This window comes from Prunus avium, chromosome 3, assembly GCF_965620075.1.
Source record: "Prunus avium chromosome 3, drPruAviu1.hap1.1, whole genome shotgun sequence".
Taxonomy (NCBI): Eukaryota; Viridiplantae; Streptophyta; class Magnoliopsida; order Rosales; family Rosaceae; genus Prunus; species Prunus avium.
This window is the reverse complement of record NC_142286.1, coordinates 40,100,910-40,123,891: the sequence shown is the minus strand read 5'-3', so window position 1 is coordinate 40,123,891 and position 22,982 is coordinate 40,100,910. Positions and strand designations below refer to the sequence as shown.

General features: G+C 37.2%; 3 protein-coding genes and 2 long non-coding RNA genes across 8 annotated transcripts; 4 read left to right on the top strand and 1 right to left on the bottom strand.

Annotated features, from left to right (window-relative positions):
• Positions 1-2,429: 2,429 nt before the first annotated feature.
• LOC148296165 (uncharacterized) lies at positions 2,430-4,313 on the top strand. Its single transcript, XR_015834412.1, has 2 exons — positions 2,430-3,105; positions 3,374-4,313. It is a non-coding gene; the product is annotated as an uncharacterized LOC148296165 (long non-coding RNA).
• Positions 4,314-9,014: 4,701 nt separating this feature from the next.
• On the bottom strand, positions 9,015-10,708 carry LOC110766896 (uncharacterized). The gene is made up of 2 exons (XR_015834437.1): positions 10,048-10,708; positions 9,015-9,290 (listed from the first exon to the last, which is right to left on the bottom strand). It is a non-coding gene; the product is annotated as an uncharacterized LOC110766896 (long non-coding RNA).
• Positions 10,709-11,265: 557 nt separating this feature from the next.
• On the top strand, positions 11,266-14,573 carry LOC110766094 (Cytochrome C1 family). Its single transcript, XM_021969357.2, has 8 exons — positions 11,266-11,438; positions 11,937-12,007; positions 12,350-12,564; positions 12,846-13,125; positions 13,209-13,280; positions 13,835-13,951; positions 14,045-14,110; positions 14,196-14,573. Exons 2-8 carry the CDS (start codon positions 11,951-11,953, stop codon positions 14,310-14,312), a joined length of 924 nt encoding a protein of 307 aa, XP_021825049.1. The 5' UTR covers positions 11,266-11,438; positions 11,937-11,950; the 3' UTR covers positions 14,313-14,573.
• Positions 14,574-16,002: 1,429 nt separating this feature from the next.
• On the top strand, positions 16,003-21,984 carry LOC148296164 (uncharacterized). 3 transcript variants are annotated; one of them, XR_015834515.1, is made up of 3 exons: positions 16,003-17,261; positions 17,333-17,385; positions 17,521-18,667. XR_015834515.1 is itself a non-coding variant. In XM_021969353.2 (2 exons), the coding sequence occupies exon 1, from the start codon at positions 16,297-16,299 to the stop codon at positions 17,218-17,220; it is 924 nt and encodes a 307-aa protein (XP_021825045.2). In that variant the 5' UTR covers positions 16,003-16,296; the 3' UTR covers positions 17,221-17,261; positions 21,611-21,984. The 3 variants fall into 3 exon arrangements, 2 of the variants coding, with proteins under 2 accessions (XP_021825045.2, XP_021825046.2); XM_021969353.2 differs by lacking the exons at positions 17,333-17,385; positions 17,521-18,667 and adding an exon at positions 21,611-21,984; XM_021969354.2 differs by lacking the exons at positions 17,333-17,385; positions 17,521-18,667 and adding an exon at positions 21,597-21,984.
• On the top strand, positions 18,821-21,932 carry LOC110766091 (uncharacterized). Of its 2 annotated transcripts, none has more exons than XM_088250468.1 (2): positions 18,821-20,091; positions 21,611-21,932. In XM_088250468.1, the coding sequence occupies exon 1, from the start codon at positions 19,124-19,126 to the stop codon at positions 20,015-20,017; it is 894 nt and encodes a 297-aa protein (XP_088106594.1). In that variant the 5' UTR covers positions 18,821-19,123; the 3' UTR covers positions 20,018-20,091; positions 21,611-21,932. The 2 variants fall into 2 exon arrangements, with proteins under 2 accessions (XP_088106594.1, XP_088106595.1); XM_088250469.1 differs by having other exon boundaries at positions 21,597-21,932.
• Positions 21,985-22,982: the final 998 nt, after the last annotated feature.

Sequence of the window (22,982 nt, the reverse complement as noted above, 5' to 3'; positions counted from 1 at the left end):
AAGGTGGAGGGTCACCTTGGACTCTGCATCATCAGTCGACCACAAAGCAACTCTACATATACAAATATGTCATTACCTATACATAGGGAATATAATCTACAGATGAGTGAATAAATATGTATTTATTTCCACTAAAAAACTGTAATCTTAAATAGGTTCGAAAAATTGGCCTAGGCGGCTCTAGGCGGCCTTGGCGGGTCTGGGCGGGCGTTTTGCCGTTGAGGCATGGAGGGCGATTGAAGCGCGCAGGATCTGCTGCTTGTTAGGAAGAAAGACGGAGAGAGAGAGAGATCGAAACAGAGAGGAAGGAGAAGGCAACACTGGGAAGAAGAAGACATCTGACCTAGTTTTTAATATAACTAACGGGTTGGGTTTTGTAAAATGGCCTTAAACATTGTATTAAAACGGGCCTATTTTTTTTTGTGTCAATCAGAAGCTTATTCAAACTCACGCTAGCGCTGTTGGTGGTAGCCATTGAGGATAGAGAAGAAGGAGCATGTGCTTTAGCCTTCAAAGACCAAACTTCATAAAAGAAGTATCATAAATTCAAAATTATTCAAAAATGGCAATGGTGAATTCTTGACAAAATTCAGGCTTTGAGACAAGAAAGTATTACCAGGGGAAGTTGGATTGAAAAGCATTCTAATATGAAATTCTTTCTTTGCATAATCTTAGCTTAAAGGAGGAATATATGTTTAAAAAGCAAATATCAAACTTGCAACTTATTTAATAAGGAACACCCAAACAAGATAAATGCAACGGATCTCCAGAACTGTTAAGGAAAAACTAACAAGGCAAAACCTTTGAAGGTGAATTACTTGCCCATTTTTAGAGAGGAGATGGTGGAAGATAGAACAAAAACGGATCTCCAGAACTGTTAGGGATAAGATATTAGAAAGATAGTAGCTTTTTTTATATATATTTTTTCTGGATTTGTTATGTATTCAGACCACATTCAGGTATATCAACTGGTATAATTCACAAACTTTAAGACACAACAAGATACTTAAAATATTAAACACAATTCAATCAAAATAGTCCAAAAGCATAAAGGTGTATATATGTTACCAGGTCCAGGAGCATCTTCAAAAGTACGCGCGTCACAATGTGAGCAAGCGCAGATTTAATCTGATCATCCCCTTCAACATCATCGACACATTCCCCCTGGTCATAAGTTTCCACCAAAACAGCAGGATGCACAAATGGGCAGCTTCTCTTGCAATATCAACTTGAGACATCATAAAAACTGCAAACTGCTGTACACTCTCATCCAATCTCCACCACTTTAAAGCAGGAATGAAGTTTGAAATTTTTGCTACCAGATTGATTATAACAAAATCTCTCCTAATCGATTCACAAACACCAGGATGCCTAACCTTTACGGCAACTACTATGGGCTTCACCTGTTGACCAGCTCCATGCACTTGAGCAATACTTCCAGATGCTACTGGTTTCTCTTCAAAATTATCAAAACTCTACGGGAGCTTGCGGCCAAACTCTCGTTCGATAGTTTTCTTCGTGTACGCAAAGCTTTGTTCAGGAGCTTTGCCGATTGAACATCAGGGAAAAAAAAAAAAAAACAATTCCGCCTAGGCGGGTCTGCGTTTTTTATTTTATTTTTAAAAGAAAGAGCACCAACTTAAACAATTACGTGAATTCTAGTGTATCACCTCAGATTCAGGAGCTTTGGTGTGAAGCTCTGAGAGCTTGACGATTGAATCATCAGAAGATAAATAAATAAAATCCGCCTAAGCGGGTCTGGGCGTTTTTTTTAAAAAATAAAAATAAAAATTTTAAATTTTTATTATTTTTAGTAAAGATTTTTATTTTCCTGACTTAGGTTAAATATTTAGTTAATGCTTTTTTAACACCCAGTAGTATATCAAAAAAATATTTCTTTAAATGATATTCCTAGTTAAAAACATCTATTTTCTATTTGTATATCTATAATCTTGTAGCCCAGAAGAACAAATTAAAATTACTAATTGTATTTGCAAATCTATGACAACATTCACATGTGTTGTTATTTTTTCAAATATGATTATCTGTTAACCTATCTAATAGGAATTTATTCCATTATATCGAAACAAATGAAACAATAGATAGGTTAGGATAATGAGCTCGCACCCTTACACCCAAATTCGAATCCCCTCAACGTAAATTAGATTTATTTAAAACAATTTAAACTCTTACTTGCATTAAAAAGAAATGAAAACAATCCACACCGAACCTAATAACATAAAACAACTCCCACTGCCCCCCTTTATGTGTGGATCTAGTTGATCAGAAGAGCTGCATAACTGAATCAACAATGCTTATGGAATGAAATTTTCAGAAAAGAATGACTTGTTGTCAAGAAAAAAAAAACAATGAACAATGACTAAACAGTTGAGTCAAACCCTTAATACATGCGATATATCATATACGCCTAGGCTCAGGTGGGAACATCTTTTTGCAAACCTCTACTTGCAGCTCCATCTCAGCCATTTAAGTGATCTCAACGGCTGGGGAGAAAAAGCAAGCTCACACTAGAATCGGGTACGCTGCAGTTTCTCCTTTGCACTTGTGCTATCGCGCCTTTTCCAGTCGCGCCTTTTTTCCCTTCCTTCTGCCATTTAATTCATTTTTAAATTTTTACTACAAACCCCCAAATCTGACAACCCAAATACCAAAAAACTTGTTTTAATTTGTTGAAAATCTCAGAACTGCAGTCGCAGTCGCTCTTCCTCTCGTCACTTACCCTTCCAGTGGACATTCAATCTCCATGAACTACATCCATCTTTTCTCATCTATCTTTCCATCTACCCATATCCTTGCTTTCATTTCTGCCCTGAAAATTGTCATGAATGGCTACCAATCTGTATCTATCGCTTTCCTAAAATTCCCACACCCACTCTCGCACTATAGCTCTCTCTCTGGTCCTATCTCTTCCGGCCTCTTTTCCTCATTCACAAGAAGATTAGCCAGCAATCTCAACACTCCCTCTCATCAGCTGTCTGTCTGTCTGTCTCTGCTCTACCTCTCCCTTTCCTCATTTATCACTCTCTCTCTCTCTCTCTCTCTCGTTGTGGCTACATGGTCTCCAAGAAGAAGTATGATTGCTTTGTAAGTATTCATTTCAAGAACTCAATTTCTTATTTCATATTTGGGTTTCGAGTTTTTGGTTCAGAAGGTTGGATCTTGGTGTGTATTGGCTCTGAATTTGTGGGTTTTGCTGGCTTATTAGATTTATACTCAAGTGGACTGTGGTGGTGATAATGGAAGAGAATAGAATGAGTAGTTTCTCTTCGTTAATTATTGAATTTTAAGTAGTTTATGGGTGTTTCTATTTTGTAAGTTCTGAACTTTATGTTTGGCTTTTTTGGGTTCACAGTGATAGCAAGGAGTTCTCTCACCAATTATTAGGTTATTTTTGTTGATGTTCAGACATCTGAGGTTAGTAACTATTAGCAAGTCTTATGAAAGCATTTATTGTGCTTGATTTTGGCTTTTGTTTTTTCTCCTTTGGGAACCCAAACTCCAGCTGCCTTCTCCAGGAATTGGGAACCCAAACTCGAGCTGCCATTTGTTACCTATTTGTAATTAATGCTCAGCTTGGTTAGCAAGTCTTTCTCCTCTTGTATAAATTCTGTTGTAAGTAATAAAAAGGACAGATGATTGAAACCTGAAACCTTTCTTTTGATACTCTGTTTAGTAGTAACCATTTTCTTGTTCAATTTTATTCCAACTCATCGTTTCATTTGCTTGTGTTATGTTGATGGCTCATCTGCTTTGTTTTTTTTTTAATTTATGTTGTAAAACTCTCATCATATTTGCTTTCTTGGATACACTGAAGCAAAGGTACTGCCTCTCATCTTGTTTCCCAATCCTAGACTTCATTAATTTTCTAAGATACATCTCATATACAACAAGGGGTAATTGTTAATTTGTTAGAACAAAGTAATGGTTGTCATATGCATGTCATTAATTTTCTGCTCTTCTTCTTTCTGTTTACAGATGAAGAGTCTGGATGGTACGATGGTCAGGTACATAGGTTTTTAGCTTGCCTTTTGGTTTGGCAGAGATGACCAAGTTGAATGATTATGTTACATCATTTGTTTCAATGCTCACAACTCTTTCAGCATATTTCCTTGCCTTAAAGTTGGAAGTTTTTCCTTTTCAATCCAATTTCCTTCCCTTTTGGAGAATCCGAAAGCTTGCTTTCTAACTAATTCTTTTTGCTTGTAAAGAAGTATATGACATGGTAGTAAAAGTTGGAAATTCCATTCGAAGTTGGGCTGGAGGATATATCACCATCTTTTCTCATTGACAAATTTGGTATCCATGATGTTAACTGCCCAGAAGGTCCACTATTTCTTTATGACCAATTTGTCAAAGAGGAAATTATCACCAATCTGAATTTGAACCAACATTTAATTATCTTGTTTTTATATTTTAGTATTCTAATTACTGGCTATTCTGATGTAGATGTTGAAATTCTGTCACTAATATATGTTTCATAAATGCTTCAAAAGGATTCACTAAAGCTTCAACATTGCTTGATTTACTATTCCCTAAAAGCTTCAAAAGAATTTTTGTGTGTGTTTATTTTTATGCATGATATTTAACATATGAACGTGTCAGTCAGTTGTTCCATTATGCTTCATTGAGCTCCAATCTTGGTTATGAAAATTTGGATCTAAAAGTTGATGTGCATGTGGTGGAGGATTTGCCTCCATTTTTAATCTTGTAGAAAAAAATGAAAATGCATTTCTAATAGTGTAATACGATGCCCAAAAAATGGAGACACCCAAAGCGGATGGACACATTCATTCCGTGCTAAGTTGGGAATTCACACCTAAAGCAATAGTTGGGAATCACGCTGTGCTCCATATTAAACAATGTGCTCTCACAAGTTGTTTTCATACTACAAAACCCTTATCTTGCATTCATGCATGTGTTCTTGGTTCATGGAAAAACTTGGATGCAACAACCATTATGTTGTAAGTAATACAAAGGACATATAATTGAAACCAAAAACCTTTCTTCTGATACTCTGTAGTAAATTTTAACAACAATTTAAAAAAACAAAGCAGATGAGCCAGCAACATAACACAAGTAAATGAAACGATGAGTTCGAATAAAATTGAACAAGAAAATGATTTTAATGTATGAAAGTGGTTGTTAACCTCCGATGTCCCAACATCTGTTGGAAATCCCTCTTTAGTGTGAAGTCAAGATATGCGGCTGGCCAGCCGTTTACCTCCATTGGGAGAGCTCCCGCGGCGAAAGGGATTAGGCACTGCTGTCGGCGGTGGATACCCTTGGGCCTCACCCAAAAAAAAGATATGCGGCTGGTATTTTTCCCTTTGCAAAGCACATGGATGAATGTATGGGATATGCATGCATGGTCATTAATTGATGGCTTTAAAGGAGAAGGAAAATAGGGGAGCTGCACATACTTTCGGCACCTTGGGTTTCCTCTTTAGTGGAGGAATATTTTTTGTATTAATGATGTCTTTGGTGGGAGACAAGGTGTAATGATGGGGGAGGTTATTTGATCAACATCATTATGGTTTCTTTAGCATGCACGTGGGCTGTTTTTTGGGAGTTGAAAATCAGCCTTTCTTTTATGGTTTTTTTTACCAACATAATAGTTACCAAATTCGCAGTCAACCAGAGCTTCCTCCCTGCTTAGGATGGTGAAACTTACAAGAAGTGCCAAATTTGCAAGACCCTCTCCTCATATAATACTGCCACTAAAGAATCACAGCACATCTTATCCGGAAAAAAAAAAATTCACAACACAATCAAACAAAGGAGATTCACAAACTTTCAAGGACTATCAAGATCTGCTACTTTTTCTACCATCAATCTGTACAATTACCTTACTTAAGATGGTTGAAAATTTATCAAAATCGTGAACTAGAGACAATGAACCAACAACATTATACCCATTTTTTCAGAACAAATACAGAAAAATTAATCAAGAAACATTTAAAGAAAAAACAAATTGGCATTTAGGAATTGATACAAACCATGAGTGAGAGGGTTACTGGAACGAAGAGGGAGAAAGTAGACAAACCAACCTAGATTCTGCAAAAATAAAAATAAAACTTGAAACCCAAATACGAAATAAGAGATTGAATTCTTGAAATGGATACTTACAAAGCAATCATATTTCTTCTTGGAGCATGTAGCCACAGAGAGAGAGAGAGAGAGAGAGAGAGAGAGAGAGAGAGGGAGAGCAGTTAGTGGGTGTGGGAATTTTAAGGTTTGGGTCTGGAAAAGATATAAGGAGAGAGGAGAAGGGAAGTGGTTTCAATTTGGGGCTGAAAAGAGAAAAGAAGCGTCAATTTTTTTAGGATGAGGGGAACAAGATGGGTAGCGCGAAAATAGAATTTCGCCCAAAAAAAGAGAGAGAAGGAAGATCGAAGGTTCAAGGATATAGAAGCGAATATTCTCCCGTGATATTATTTGCACAAACAATAATAACAACTCAACTTTGTTCATAGATATAAATCAAAACATTCTTTCACATACACTCTTGTTTCTTTGATCAAATGATTCTCATTTATTTAAATATATGAAATCATAATTTTAGATCTCCATAATCGAATGTTGTGTCATAAGAAATTTGTAGCAATTTTTAGTATATTTTTCTGATTTTTATATAATTTTTTAAGAATTGTTTAAGATAAAACACAATAAATTACAAAAACATGACACGTGTTATCATCTTATAAGGCCACACATGAGAAATACTCACAGGGTGCTCTAAAATTCATAATAAAAATTTAAAAATCATAAAAATACACCGAAAATTCATATATTCTCTTCTCCTTAAAGCTCCAAAATTCTAATTCTGAATTATTAAAATACAAGCACAATGATAAAAACTCAACTTTGTTCACAGACAAATCAAAACATTCTATCACATACACTCTTTTTTTATGATTTAACTTCTAAAATTCACAATAAATAAATTAAAAATTAGAAAATTACAACAAACATTCAGAATATTATTTAATACCCATCCCAAGTTATTATGTTTTGATAGCATAAAAACACACACATATATATAGCATGAAAAGTTTGTCATATGAAAACGCTTTCCATAATACTCTTTACCCACAAACTCTAACCCTAAACCCCTAACCCTAACCCCTAACCACTAAACTCTACCATTTAAAATCAATTTTAAAGTAAAAAGAAATAGTTAATTGCATGAGATGCCAGGTGGCAGCGTCCCTTGCTGACACGTGTCATATTTGTTATATTTTAATCATATTTTGTTGTAAAATTGTTTAAAATATAACAATAAATGAAAAAAAAATACAAAAAAAATACATACATATTTCTCAGCACCAATACTTGTATCCCAAGTCCAAAAAGTGGTTTACAATTGTTTTAAAATTAAAATTTGGGGGTCATCCCTAAATGTGAATGATGCAAATAAAAACATAACTACATTTTGTAAACCCTAAGCTATTGTTTGTTTGATCACATAAGGATCGAATCAAAATTTGAATGCACTGGCGAAATTTGACGTACATGCTTGAAGAAAATGTCATACCAATCCCGACATTATTTTTTGGGAATTTTTTGAATTATAAACGATTTTTAAATCAATTTTGAAGTAAAAAGAAATAGTTAATTGAATGGGATGCCAGGTGGCGGCTTACCTTGCCGACACATGGAAATGGATGGGATGCTAGGCTCTCCTTGTGCTGACATGTGTTACGTTTGTTATATTTTAATCATATTTTGTTGTAAAATCGTTTAAAATATTAAAATAAACGGAAAAAATACAAAAAAAAAAAATTACATACATATTTCTCAACATCAATACTTCGTATCCCAAGTCCAAAAAGTGGTTTACAAAGTATTGATCACTACTTTACAATAACTCTTCCTCTAATTATTACTTCAAATTTCCCAAAGTCAAAATCTTGTTTTCACACCTCATAGTTTAAGTTTCAAAAATCACAATCACCATAAATTCTCACAAACTCATTATGACATTTTCTTTATCTTTTAAGCTTTAAAATATAATTTTTACACATAAAAAAATTCAAATAGTTTATCAAAGTTTCAATTTTCTTCCTCTTACAGCACCACATGTCATCATATGTTTTTTTTTTGTTTAACTGACAAAATTCACAAAAAATTATTTAAAAAAACACCGTAAATTTTCTCCCTTTATTTTCGCGTATTTATTTGAAGATAATCATGTTTTGGAAAGTGTAGAGTGTCATAAATGTAATTTTACTTAATTTTCTCCCTAGATTCTCCTTAGTAAACATGTAAAGTGTCATAAATGACTCAAAATATTATCAACAGTTTATCATGTTTTGGAATTTTAATATACATATTATGTCACAAACACTGATATGATTTGATTTTAATCTCTTGTTGTGCCACGTGTAATATGATTATGATTATATTTGTTTTCATAAAATTCATAATCCCCTTTTTTTTGTTAGCATATGAAGAATCCTATGACTTATGAGTTGTCATCATGTGAGTTGTCGTCATGTGAAACACCAAGACCAAACATAAGTCCCTACACTTGACCAAACCTTTCCCTCCTTAATTCATGGAGGACACTTTCCCTACACCTTTTCTCCTTGTCTCATGGAATACTTGTTTCATGGAAGACTTTCTCTCCTTGTCTAATGGAGACCTTGTTTCATGGAGGAATCCCAGGTAGAAGTTGTGTAATTAATGTCAGGCAACACTTGTATAAATGTATCATGAGAAATAGAAAGTAATAACAAGAAAGAAAACCAGAAAACATCTTTGTGCTGTTCTGATTCTCGACATTTCTCACTTGTTCTGTCGAAACCAGAAACCTTCCTTATGATACCTTTGTGATACTTTCCTGATACTATTTTGACATTTTTTAGGGTGGGGCATGTGTGCCAGATATATCCCTAAAACCCCACACAAATCTCTTCAACTCCTCCTCTTCTCCGCCTTCTTCTTTGCTCTTCGGAAAATCCAATCTTCTAAACAATGTTTTGATACAGTGATGTTGAATATGTGTTGTAGGGTGCATAACGATAACCATAATGATACATAATCCTCATAGACAACCTGAAATATGCAAAAAGCATGATACACAATGATGCCATGATACAAAAGAGTTTCTCAGTGAATATTATCCTGCTTTTAGTGCATACAGATCATACAGCTTCAACGCATCCTCAATGGAATCAAATTCAAGTCCTAGTTTTGGTTTGAACTCCACACTAACTTCATGTTTCACCTCTGCTTCAGACTCCATTTCACAATTCTTGCAATTTAACCTTGAAAATCATATCATCATCATAATAATATTGCCACATGCGTTTAAAGAGCATTCAAATGTATATTAACCACAATACGATAAACACAGAAATATCAAAATTTCAACAAATATCAAATAGACTATCAAACATTAGTAAATAATCGAGTCTGAAATGAAATAAGCTATGAACCATTAGTGAATGCACGTGCTTCACCTACGAAGCTGTTTGGAGTCACTAGTGAAACCTTAAACAACCTACATCCAAACTAGCGTAAATTATGTCCATATACTCAAATTAACAATTACTGGATATCAGTTACCTCGTAAGTGATTTTGATCTTCAAATTTTCACCAAATATCAAATAGACTATCAAACATTAGTAAATAATGAAGTCTAAAACGAAATAAGCTATGAACCATTAGTGAATACAAGTGCTATATCTACGAAGCCTTTTGGAGTCTCTAGTGAAATATTAAACAACCACCAACAGGAGTTGGTCCAAGTGGAAGGGGCTTGGATCCTTTAAACAAGAGGTCCTGGGTTCGATCTCAGGCGCTTGCGAATAGAGCAGACTTTGTTGGGAGAGGTCCCCGCTTTGCGCCCGACAGTACCTCGAGGGTTAGTCCCCGCAATCGCGCGGGGGATACCTTGGTTTTCACCCAAAAAAAAAAATATTAAACAACCGACATCCAAAATAATGTAAATTATGCAAATATATTTGGTAAAAACAATTCCTCCAGGATACTGAAATTAACAATTACAGGATATTAATTACCTCATAAGTGATTTTGATCTTCAAATTTTCCACAAATATCAAATAGACTATGCAACATTATTAAATAATGGAGTCTGCAACAAAATAATCTATGAACCCATTAGTGAATATTAATGCTACACCTACGAGGTCGTTTGGAGTTTCTAGTGAAACCTAAAACAACCTATATCCAAACTAGTGTAAATTATGACCATATACTTGGTCAAAACATTTTTTCAAGTATATTGAAATTAACAAACACAGGATATCGCTTACCTTGTAACTGATTTTGAGTTTTGAAATTTCAACAAATATAATAATGTCATCGATTCAGAGCGGCACATCTACCCCAAAAAATTCAACCTTTCTCTCCTCAACGATTCAAACTCAACTCTAGTTTCCCGTTTGCTCCAACACTTTAAACCGACAACTCCAGAACCAGAGGGTCTCAAACCCTCAAGTATTCGAAGTCAACGCCAGTTTCGACTATGCTCAACGATTCTAACAAGGTGTCACGCTCACTAGTTTTTTGGCAACTAGATGGGTCCTCAAGGCTTCACAAGAGCGCAGAACACAATCATCAAACCAGAAAAATAAAAACAGAAATAAGAATTACAGTGCTACATGTGCTCTTCAGGATAATACCTTGCTTTGTATGCTTTGAATGACCAAACCAGAAAAATGAACAGCTGTTTTGGAGGGGGTAGATGTATGCACTGTTTTTCTTGAAATAGAATATCAAACCAGAAAAAAGAAGAAAACTATGTTCTCAGAGAGAGAGAGAGACTGAGACAGACAGACAGAGACATATAGAGAGAGAGAACTTTTTTGGAGGGAGATATTGTGGTCTTCAAGAGCACAATACATCTGTTTTGGAGGGAGGAGGCATCGTTCCAGTGGAACAGTTTTAGACACTTTCAGTTACAATTGCTTCTTAGCAACCGTTGGATTTGATCCAATGGTGTTCCCATATAGAGGTTTGCAAAAAGAAGTTCCCACCAGAGAATAGCCCATATCCTATATATACCTTTCGAGCATTAATTTGTGTTAGAATTCGAAAAGGACCCTATCTCAAAAGAAAACTTGGCCTATGGCCGAAAAAACAGAAAGCGTGGCTCGGTATTAACCTCAGATGAGGAAGTGGAAATTGAGAAAGCCCAACCCGAAAACTGAAACCCGGGTGGGTCCCACCTGTGGGCTCTCTTTAGCCCACCATTAGCCCAGAACCTATCACGGTTCAACGAAAAAGATTAGAGAGGGGCTGTAAAAGGCGTAGTTCCCCATTTTCTCTCGCGCACAACGAACTGTTCCTTGGTCCTCAGCTGCTTCTTCTCCTTCCTCTTCTTCGTTTGGATCTCTGAGCCGCGGCAGCTCCTTGACCTTTCAATCTCAGAGCCCATCGCTGTCCCACTGTGAGTTCCTTCTATCCCTCTGTTTTACTCTCATTTTCTAATTCCCTCAACCCTCCTCAGATCTGTGCTCTCCTCTCGACTTAGGGTTCATATCTGTTTATATTTGTGCTTTTCTATCTATTGTGCCAATCATAATTTTAACTTTCTGACTGTTCCAATCAAGAAATGTTAGCCGATTAGGAGAATTAGTAAGATAAGCTTACGGTTTGCATGAAGGAATGACCTTTTTATTTGCCCGCTGATTCTTTTTGGATGATGTATTTTGCGGTTGTTTCCCATATGGTTTTCAATCACAGTAATGCGTTTTCGAATGTTTATAAAATTATACTCGTTGCTATCGTTATTTGGTTAGTGTAAGCAACCTTTTTTTATCTCCGTCTACCTCCATTGCTCAGTATATAGGTAGGAACAAATTAATCATTTTGGAGGTTTTATTAACCAATGAGTTGTTCAATTATTTATTTATTTATTTATTTTTATGCTTTTGGTACTTGACAGGAATATTGACTGAAATGGCTGGAGGAGCGATCCACCAGTTATTGAGGAGGAAACTTCAGTCTCAATCTACTGTGAGAATCTTCTTCCCCCCGCTTATCTTTATTTTTCTCTTGGGGTTTCCACCGTTCCAGTCCTGGTGGTCTACATTACTTAATTGGAACTTTATGATAATATCCAGAAATTATAGGCCTATGTTAGTACAACTTTCAGTTATGTATGCTTCTTAGAGTAAGTGCCATTCACATTTTTTAAAGAGAAGGAAAACGATCATTTATGTTGATATTCGACACTCAAGAACTTAGAAGATTGATTTGATACCAACTTGAGTCTCTTTACTTTTTCCTTTGTGGAACTATCATAAAGTTTTGTTCTAAATTAGCATAATAATGGTTGTTGTTTATTACTAATTGCAGGCCCCTCCATTTTTGTCTTCCCTATTACATAAGAAAGACGATGCTGGGTCTGCTGGGGTAAGGTCCCTCAGAGCACTTGCTCTCCTTGGAGCAGGTGTTTCCGGACTCCTAAGTTTTGCAACTGTAGCATCTGCTGATGAGGCTGAACATGGATTAGAGTGCCCAAACTACCCCTGGCCTCACCAGGGAATCCTTAGCTCATACGATCATGCTTCGTGAGTTCAAACAGAATCCATAACGTGTGTGTGTTCAATTATTTATTTTCTTGTGAATACAAGTTGTTTCACAGTATGCCACTGAGCTCAAAGGAATCAAATTTCTTTAGTGTATTGAGCTTACTTAGTTTTTGCTAAATATTTGGGTTTATATCTTCAGCCCTCAGATTTTCAACCATACTCTAGTGCCCTAAAGCAATAATGCTGTTTTTATTTTGTATCTGAAATGCTATATCCTGATATGGTTGCTTGATGATTTAAGTTCCATTCTACTTGGGCAGGATTCGTCGCGGTCATCAGGTTTACACACAAGTCTGTGCATCCTGCCATTCCATGTCTTTAATATCTTACCGTGATTTGGTGGGAGTTGCATATACGGAAGAGGAGACAAAGGCTATGGCAGCTGAGATTGAGGTAGTTGATGGTCCTAATGATGAGGGTGAGATGTTTACTCGCCCTGGTAAACTTAGTGATCGATTCCCGCAGCCATATGCAAATGAGCAGGCTGCTAGGTTTGCTAATGGCGGGGCATATCCTCCAGATTTAAGTCTTATTACAAAGGTACTTTCAATCTTCTGTTGATGAATTCTCTCTAATTTGTATTTTTTATATACCCTGGAAATATCTCACCCATGTCCTTTCAGGCTCGTCACAATGGTCAGAATTATGTATTTGCCCTTCTCACTGGTTACCGCGATCCTCCAGCTGGTGTTTCGGTAATTTCTATTCTTAGTTTTATTCTGAAAAAGAAAACGAATGTGGATATGAAGGTTTACATTTTTATATGAATTTGTACTATCCTAATTTTATATGATTTCCACAAAATGTTTATTTAGCTTTTATGAATGCTGTGTGAACTGAGATTGGCCAAAAGCTGCAAAAACCTTTCATGTTATGGTATTTGTGCTTTTGTACTGCATAACTTTGCCTTTTGAATTCATCCAACACCTTTTATTGGGGAACATTAACACAAATAATTTCCTATCAATTTTTGGAGTGTGACTAAATGGAAACACCATTTAATAAGCTTGTAGGCCCTGCAGTCCCTGTATTGTCGATTTGTTGCTTCTTTGTGTTTGTCTGGTATTTGTATTAATCAATGTTGTAACTAAATGATATTTGAAATTTTGAAAGGTGAACCTCATCTTGGTGTTTAGTTCCATTCAATGAAAAATTATGTGTGTCTGGTGTCCGCGTAGTTCATGGTTCTGTCCAATGGAGGGATGTGCTGTAATTCCTATAACCTGAAACTTATTATCTGGTTTTGTAGATCCGTGAGGGTCTGCACTATAACCCTTACTTCCCTGGGGGAGCTATTGCTATGCCTAAAATGCTTAACGATGGTGCTGTTGAGTACGAAGATGGTACTCCTGCAACTGAGGCTCAGGTTGGTTTACGATATAAGTATATGCATATATTATGGGAGGGGTGTGTTATATTTAAAGGGTTGCTCAAACGATTCTATAATATTATGTTGCAGATGGGGAAAGATGTTGTGTCGTTCTTGACATGGGCTGCAGAACCAGAAATGGAAGAGAGAAAACTGGTATGCTTGCATTTAAGTCGTTTTCCCTGATTGACATTGGTGAAGTTACTTAAGTTCTAACATGACGTGTGTCCTAAAAATGCAGATGGGATTCAAATGGATTTTTGTTCTCTCTCTTGCGCTACTTCAAGCTGCTTACTACCGGCGATTGAAGTGGTCAGTTCTCAAGTCCCGCAAGCTGGTTCTTGATGTTGTGAACTAGCCTTACGTTGGTTTGTTTCACTGTTTTGCTTCTGGGAGGACCACCTATTTTGGAAATAATTTTTTTTACATTGTAATCAAGGTTTTCTTGCCATGTCAAATTGGTTGAAATCAGTAATTGGTGATGGAGTGACCCTTGAGAGTGTCATTTTAAGAGATATAATAAGCTTCCTCATACACGTGGAAATTTTTTTTTTTTTCTTGGGCATGTGAATTTTGTTAATTTTCTTCAAGTGCCAAATTCTATTTCTCCTTTTGGGACTATCGTCTTCAAAATGTATAACTAGTTTGTTAGTTATTTGGTTTCTACAATGGCATTGGGGTGAAACATGCATGCAACAGCTATTATCTAATCAGACTATACTCTAGTCACACGACCCGTCGCACGACTTGCACGTAAATCAAGACTCGTAGAGCTTGCATTGATTCGACGGAGTGATGTTTGGGTTTACAGTTCTACCAACCAAACTCCACTAGCTATTTTGGTGAGAGTCCAGCTTGGGTCACTGTTATGAAAGAGTGATGTTGCCTCCTATATATTGGAAGAAGTAACAACAATAGAATGAATCTGCGAGTTTTGATGAAAACTTCCTATAATGGGCTCCCGCCCAACTCTTGTCAGGCCCTTACTAGCCATTTAGTCCAATCAAGTATGACTCTGAACAAAACGTAGATATTAGATAAGGGCCAGATTATGGATTCAGTGTTGGCTTTTGTTTATAAAATAATTCCTGCAATTGAGAGAGCTTCTATAATGAGGATGCTATTTGAGGAGTTTATTTGAGGAGGTCCATCTCACCATCAAAAGGGGTGTGGACCCCCCATGTGCTTTGTTTTTTGTTGTTGATGGTGAGATTTCACCTCCTCAAATAACCTACTCACTCAACCTCCTCATTCTAGCCTTTCCGTGCAATTGACGCTGACTCATAACCCTCATCACAATAACACTGCCATTTTCTTTTTTTATCAAGAGTAACTCTTCGAATCAGACTTGAGATTTCTTCTAATATTGACAAGTACCGTACCACTAGATAACATGTGGAAGTAAAATAATTCTACAGTTAACGTCAAAAGACCCTCTAAAAAATTTGGGAATCATTCTCAATATGAGCTCCCGAGGAGTTCAAAAATCATTATTCTAATAATATTTACAAAGGATGCACCGCTAGTACTACATCAAGAGCTGTAACACCTGTTATGGAAGTAAAATTATTCGTGAGTGGTCAATATAATAAGTAGAAGTAGAAATATTTGACGGTTCACTTGGGCCAATCAAAATAAGACGTGGCGTTGATAAGAGATTTAAAATAATTTAGCTGACAATGCCATCGTCTCAAACCATCCACGCGTCGATATGTTCATGGATTAAAGGAAAAGGTCCGTGGTCCACCCCGACCACTCCTCCAATCAAGTCGCACTGTTTAACCAATATCCTGGGCTGCAGTTGACGCGCTGCAGGGCCAGCGTGGCACCTACATTCCATTCCCCAACCCTCTTTGAAAGCCGATCTTACTTGTTTTGGCTAATCTCGTGGAAACACGTGTGCATATTCTCGAACCTTTCTTAATAGAAAGTTGAAACCCATTTCCACTTGAGTAGGAGAGAAAATGATACTTTCCCCTTAACAAAACTCCACGTGTCCCCCCTTTTTCAAGAGTGCTTCACACCCTCCCATACTTGGTTGGCCAACACGTGGGCCCCCAAAACACAGAACTCAATTACTCCTCCAGGATACGCCAACTTTAGGTGGGCCCCGCGTCAAACGAATCAGCCAATGGGTTCTCAGCACTGTTGGAGTGGTGCCCTAGACACGTGGTGGTTCCTCACCCAGCCACCACGCTCCTGCTATGATTATCGCTTCAGCTCCCGGAGAGTAGAGAGAGATAGAGAGTGAAAGAGAGAGAAAGGGAGACAGACAGACAGACAGACAGAGATCAGGCATCCAAGCCAAGGGCAAGGAGAGGAAGATCTTGCCAAGAGGGTGGATGGACGCTGGAGATGGTTGGCACGTGGCAGGCGGCGAGAGCCTTGCGCAAGATAAGACGATAATCAACCGGATAATGCTCAGATTCCGGCCGATTGCTCCAAAACCAGCGGCCGTAGGGTCTTCTTCCGGTCCGATTTCGCCGGACAAAAAGAGCCCGCATTTGACCAGCAAGAGAGTGAAGAGGAAGTACATTAGGGTTGGGAAGACTAATAATAATAGCGGCAGCGGCAGGAGATTAATTAACACTAGCTCTTCAGCGGAAGAAGAGACGCCTAAAGCCTCCTTGGACTCGGCCATCGTCACTCTTCAGCTGATGCCGGAAAAGACGGACTTTCAAGGTTTTCCAGGTACTGGATCTTGGTGTAGTATAGATCCTACGGTTCCGAAAATCCGGGATAACCGGGACCTACCAACGTGGATGAACCTGAACGACCCTAAGATGAGCAGGTCCGTCGGGAACAAATATGTTTCGGCGGGGCCAGATCGGACGGCCGTGGTGCCTCGGGTGATGGCCGTGGAGTCGTGGGTGACGGTGGAAAGCGTGACAGACACGTGCATGGACGTACGAGGGTTAGGTTGTACGGACGTGGAGAAAATGAGGATATTGGAGAAGGACACGTGTCCGGGGTTTATATCAGACGATTCAAACAGGGTGAAGTGGGTGAACGAGGCGTACAAGAGGATGGTGGTGAGGCAGTGTGAGGAGCAGCAGGCGGAGGCGGCGGAGGTTATAGTGTGGCTGGTGACGAAGGCGAATCTACCGCCGTATCCGTACCGGGGGTTCACGTGCAGGGTGAGGGTGCAGTACTACACGTGGCAGAAGGAGAAGTGTTCAAAAATGGTGCCGTGTGATGTGTGGCGGATGGAGTGTGGGTTGGCTTGGAGGCTGGACATCAAGGCTGCGCTTAGTTTGGGACTTTAAGGGAGCTTCAACAACAGACGGATGCTGCTAATATAAATCAGGTATAATAATAAAAATAATGATGTTATTAATTCTTGCTTCTTAAAGCTTTTGACTAAGTATTCGTATATAGCTACACACATGTAAGAGACAGAGGTTGCAGAAGAAAGCGCAATCCAAGATAAGGTATTTATATATGGGATAATTAAGTAATTAAGCAAGCTTTAAATATATATATATATATATATATATATATATATATATATATATATATATATATGGGATAATTAGGAGGAGAAATGACCTTTGCCATATTGCCAGGGAGTAAAAAAGGGAAAGAAATAGGAGGAAACGAGTTCAAAAACAAACAATAATACACAGAAAATAAAATAAAAGGACAAGGTGGGGTTGCTATCAAATTAAGCCACGCACACAGACGGGTTGAAGGAAACTCCGATTTGATTTGATTTGATTGTCCGTATTCTAATTCTATGCTAAAAATGTATAATGTATCATACATTTTCTTATCGTGCGAAATTATCTTTTAGACCCCTACCCCCATGTGGTTCAAAATTGACAAAATACGAGAGGAAATCAATTTATGATCTGTTTTATTTATGTTCTTCATATGCTGCCTTATTAAAAGATGACACATCATTCTAAAATAAAAACTTAATTTACTTCTCATTAAAAAAGAAAAACAAACCCCTAACTAACACGCAACTAATGGAATAATTAACATCCAAAAGATGTTTTTTTCTTCTTCTTCTTCCACGTTCTGTCCCTCTCTCTTTTTTAATCCTTGTTGCTACACGTTCTGTCCTCTTCTCCTTATTAAGATGGTACAAACAAGTTATAAAAGTAAAAGTAATGCCCTCCCTCGCTCAACTTTTACTAACTAAATCAAAACCAATTCTTCTCCTCCTCTTGCAAACTTACAATTAATTACGTATTTGAAAAAGAAAAACATATAAATAATTAAATAATACTCTAGAGTCTAGACTCAATCATTCATATAAATAGTAAAGTTAATTACAATTTGGAACTGAGGGGTTAAGTTAAGCCACTGGGAAACGTCAAATTGGTAAATTTTAAAATCGACAAAACTAGAACTATTTTGTCGGTCTTTTATGGTTGTAACACAAGCATATTGCACGTGGCAGAAGCTCAGTAAAGGTTATCCAATAATAGAAAATTTTTCATTCCTAATATGGAAAAAATAATAATAAACATAAAACTGTCGCTTTTCTCGTATGACGTCAAATATCTTGCCCAAAGATTCACTTGGCCATCCGACCATCCACGCGTCCTCATCATAAAGCAACAACTTCATCTATTGCACTCGCATACCTCTCGCGTGTTGCCCTTTCTTTTTAGTATATGTGATGTTCCATCCGAGAGTGCGTCTCACGCAGGTTGCGTCGCGTGTAAGCTTTTAGAGGTTGTATTTGGGAAACCGAATTTTGATGTTCTTTGCGAATGAAAAACCACCACGTATAAGATTTCTCGAACCTCCCCAAAGGCCAACATTACTACGCTAAGCTCGAGGCAGCCCCACGTGTACCTTTCCTTTCGGCAGTGCCTGACACCTTATGCCCTCTCATTGGATCAGATGTGGGACCCTATATCAATTACAGCCGGGGTTGCTACTTTCCCAGTGGGCCCCACACCCCCAAAAGAATTAACCAATCAAATCCCATCGTTGTTGCTTTGGAGGGTGTAGTGTAGCCCTAGCAACTCAGGTGGAGTGTTGTTGTGTTTGTTTTGTTTTCTCCACGCCCCCTCACCTCACTGGCGACTACAACAGCCGCCGCTACTTATATAATTATCTCTTCATTTTGAGCTCCCATTCCGACGATAGAGAAGGAAAGAAAGAGATAGAGAGAGAGGTGGCTGTTTGTTGAAGATCGGAGGAGGCGTAGATATGGAGGGCGGAGATGGGTGGCAGATGCTAAGATGCGCTGCTGGGGAGGTAGATAAGTCAGTTACTACGAATCGGACCATGCTCAGATTTCGGCCGATCGCACCGAAACCGGTGGATACCGGAGCTACAGGTCCGACCGGAAACAAGAACTCAGTTTTGACAAGTGGAAGAAAGAAGAGAAAATACGTTAGGGTTCAGAACAATAGTGGGTATAATAGAAGAAAGAAAAAGGAACAACAAATTACAAAAGACGACCTTGCAGCTGCTCCTAATGGCGTGGGGAGGACCCTGCAGCTCTTGCCTGAGAGTACTGTTACCGACCACTCAACGGACGGCGGATCTTGGTACGATTTAGATCGTACGGTAAGTAATAATAATAATAATAAGAATCCTCCCATAGGGGAAGATCAGGGCCTCCCCATGTGGCTGAGCAGTTACATGGATGGTGGTTGTTCAGATCCGACGGTGGGGATGCAGTTGCAGCAGATGATGGTGAAATCTTGGGTGACAGTGGAGTGCGTGACAGGCACTTGCATGAATGCGCAAGGGACGTTTGGGGTTGGGAGATGTACGGACGCAGATAGGATGAGGAATCTGGAGGGAGACACGTGTCCGGGGTTTATATCGGACGGCGAGAATAGGGTTCAGTGGCTGAACGAGGCGTTTAAGAGGATGGTGAGCCAAGGGAATTACGCATCGGAGATAGCGGTGTGGTTGGCAATAAAAGAGAAGTTGCCGTACACGCATTGGGCGTTCACATGCCAAGTAAAGCTGCAATACATGGTGGGTAAGGAGAAGTACTCTCGAATGGTGCCTTGTGATTTGTGGAGAATGGACGGTGGAGGATTTGCATGGAGGCTGGACGTTAAGGCTGCCCTCACTTTGGGCCGTTGAGTTGTCGATCATTTAGTTTTTTAGATAAGTAGAGATGGAATGGAAGATTGAACTCCAAGAATAACAGATCTCAGGTAAATATATTCATGATAATTATTAGGCGTATATGTATAGAATACACGTACATCTGTATCTGTATGAGTTGGGTGCAGTGATCAACTTCACCAATTAGAGTTGTGTACGTAGAGAATGGAATCAATACTTGCTTTTGGGATTATAAGCATGGCAAAACTTGATTCGTGGGTAGGTAGGACAAATTAGCAACATATTAATCAGTCATTTTCTTTTAATTAGTTAGATTAACAAACAGGAAAAAAGAAACAAGATATGTATAGTGAGTGAATGAGTGATGCTTTCTGGGTGTACAGTGGTACCATGTGCATCGATCACTCTAATGGGGTAGGTCTCGATAATATTTATAAAAAAAGTGACAAGTACATTTAATTTGAAGATAATATGTATTACTATTAATTTATTGTATTAATTATCATAAACCACACTAATATTAATTAGTACTAATGCCTTCTTCTTTTTCCTGTTGTGTTGCTATAAACTATCCATCTAGATCGCTCCGTTATTGTAATGCCCATTTGTGACTAGTGACTTTGCTAGCTGAATTATGAATGCAATCCTAAAATTTCTATTAAAAATAAGCATACTAGCATTGGCTTCATCTAGTTTCTTCTTACATATTATTTATGGGGAACTATTTTCTTTTTCATATTTTGTTTTGTCAGAATACAATCTTTTTTATTTGAGAAATGAAGAATTTACGTTTGAATTCCCAAATGAACTATAATCTTAAGAAAATAATAGAGTTTTGCACGTGTATTATTGCAAAATATATAATTACATATTGAACTTGTATTTTACTTTTATACGAGCACATTATAGTCCTTTCATTCACTTTAAGTTGCATGCATGCTATGTTCAGATGAATTATTATTGGTCAGAAAGAAAAAGGTGAATACATGTTTCAGCTTCGTGGAACCCGCTTGAATTATACAGTATACAGACGTACATAATACTTGATTCATGTCTCAATCAAACTTACGAGATTGTTTATAGTATATAGAGGCTGGACTCCCAACAATACCTACTGTGCTTGGCATCTAATATTTAATTAAACTTTGAATTTGAAATATAAAATCCTATCTTCTGTGTTATTATTTTTTATTTTTAGTACAAGCGATAGTCTAAACTACAAAGGGAGGTGAGGTTCTCTCTCACACACACTATCAAGATGTCATAGGGGTTTGAACTTGAGACCTCTAAACTACAAGCGGTAGTCTTTTAAGTTATTCTTCTTTTAATCCAGAGCTTGAGTGGCAATAGAAAACTCTTCATGATATAGGATATTATTTCCCCAAACCTCCTAGCCAACCACAGATTATTTTCTTCCTGATATTTTTGGGGGCAGGGACCAGGATGAGTTTGATTAACTTTGTTTTGAATAAATGGTCAATCCCAACTTAAACCGCCATTGAAACTGCATCTTATCCCATTTTTAGGGGTTCTTTCCTTATTTTGATATAAATATATGTTAATATTTAAGTTTTGTGGCTAAACGATATGATAGGATTGTTGTAACAGGGTTTGATCTTAATTTGTGAGGCGGCCAACTTCTGATGAGGATCTGAAGAATAATTTCAAATAGAGTCTTGAAAGTGTATATTGGTACGTAATTAAGCAGTATCAGATTATTAAATTGTTAACTAGCAACCGATGAAAAGATATATATAATGGAAGAGGAGTGCTTTGGAAGAAATCTAAACAGATTTAGCAACCGCAAAGCAGCTGATAAACATGTGGTGGATCACCACTTATGAAGCTAAGAGGGGACATGCATGAAGCTATGTAAAAACCTCTGTTAGAACACCATCTAGTGTTTCAAATCCTGGTATGTTTTATGTTTTATGTTTTTTCTTGTCTTTTCTAATCCAGTAATGCACATGTCTTCATCAGAATCAATACTTCTCCATTTTGTCTTATCAGTTTCTAATCCAGTAACTGTTTCCATCAGCATCAGACATATATATATATATCTTCCTCTAGAGCTGATATATATATTCACGATCACATCATAAACTTGAAGGTCACTTTCCTGATGGGAAAACTATATATATATATATATATATATATATTTATATTTGTCGATGGTGTTGACAACAATAACAAGCCGTTATAATTTAGAATCTTCAGGAACTGCTAAAACTTTTGACTCTCGTAATCATTAATAATCTTCACCCAGTATTCGTGAAACGTGCTTAATTTCCCGAGGCTTCAAATTCTCATACAATATCTAATAGATTAGCTTAATTATCATTTTTAAGATAATAGCTTTTGATTCCTAATAGCTTAGCTTAATTATCATTTTTAAACTTTGCATCAAATTAAAATAATTTAATATCAAAGGCTGGCATAAGATGATTGGATGGAGATGAGTCAAATTACTCTTTCTTTTGCTGAGTCAATTAAGTGGCCATGCCCATGCATATATATATATAGCTTTCATTGAGGGTATAAGCTTGTTTGAGGGACATCCTTGTAAGGCCCGCTCCGCATTATATTACACTAATCCAAACCGTCTATTTTATAGATAATTATTTAAAGATCATATCTACAAAAAATCACTTGAATATGATATCATTTGACCTCTCAATTGAGTTATTGAAATTTTAGTATTTTCTTGAAACACCGTATTTATTGATTTTGTAGGACACAATTGGATGTTGAAACGGTTTCCGATTTGTCTAATTCTTTGCAAGGATGATATATGAATGTAGATTTAAAAAATATATAATTTCGGATCGTTGAAAAAAAATTCGTATAAGACCCTAAAGGTGTCCCTCAAATATTTGAGGGATGCCTCAATATATATATATATATATATATATGTATGTATAGTTGGCCGCCTAACCACTGATTAGAAAGTTGAATAGATGCCACCATAGTTATCTAAACC

What these genes read in the sequence shown, in the direction of transcription:
- LOC148296164 (XM_021969353.2), top strand. Translation starts at nt 16,297, where the DNA reads ATGGACGCTGGAGATGGTTGGCACGTGGCAGGCGGCGAGAGCCTTGCG.
- LOC110766091 (XM_088250468.1), top strand. Translation starts at nt 19,124, where the DNA reads ATGGAGGGCGGAGATGGGTGGCAGATGCTAAGATGCGCTGCTGGGGAG.
- LOC110766094 (XM_021969357.2), top strand. Translation starts at nt 11,951, where the DNA reads ATGGCTGGAGGAGCGATCCACCAGTTATTGAGGAGGAAACTTCAGTCT. An exon ending in ATCCTCCAGCTGGTGTTTCG is followed by an intron (nt 13,281 to 13,834) that starts GTAATTTCTATT and finishes CTGGTTTTGTAG; the next exon opens with ATCCGTGAGGGTCTGCACTA. An exon ending in AAATGGAAGAGAGAAAACTG is followed by an intron (nt 14,111 to 14,195) that starts GTATGCTTGCAT and finishes CTAAAAATGCAG; the next exon opens with ATGGGATTCAAATGGATTTT.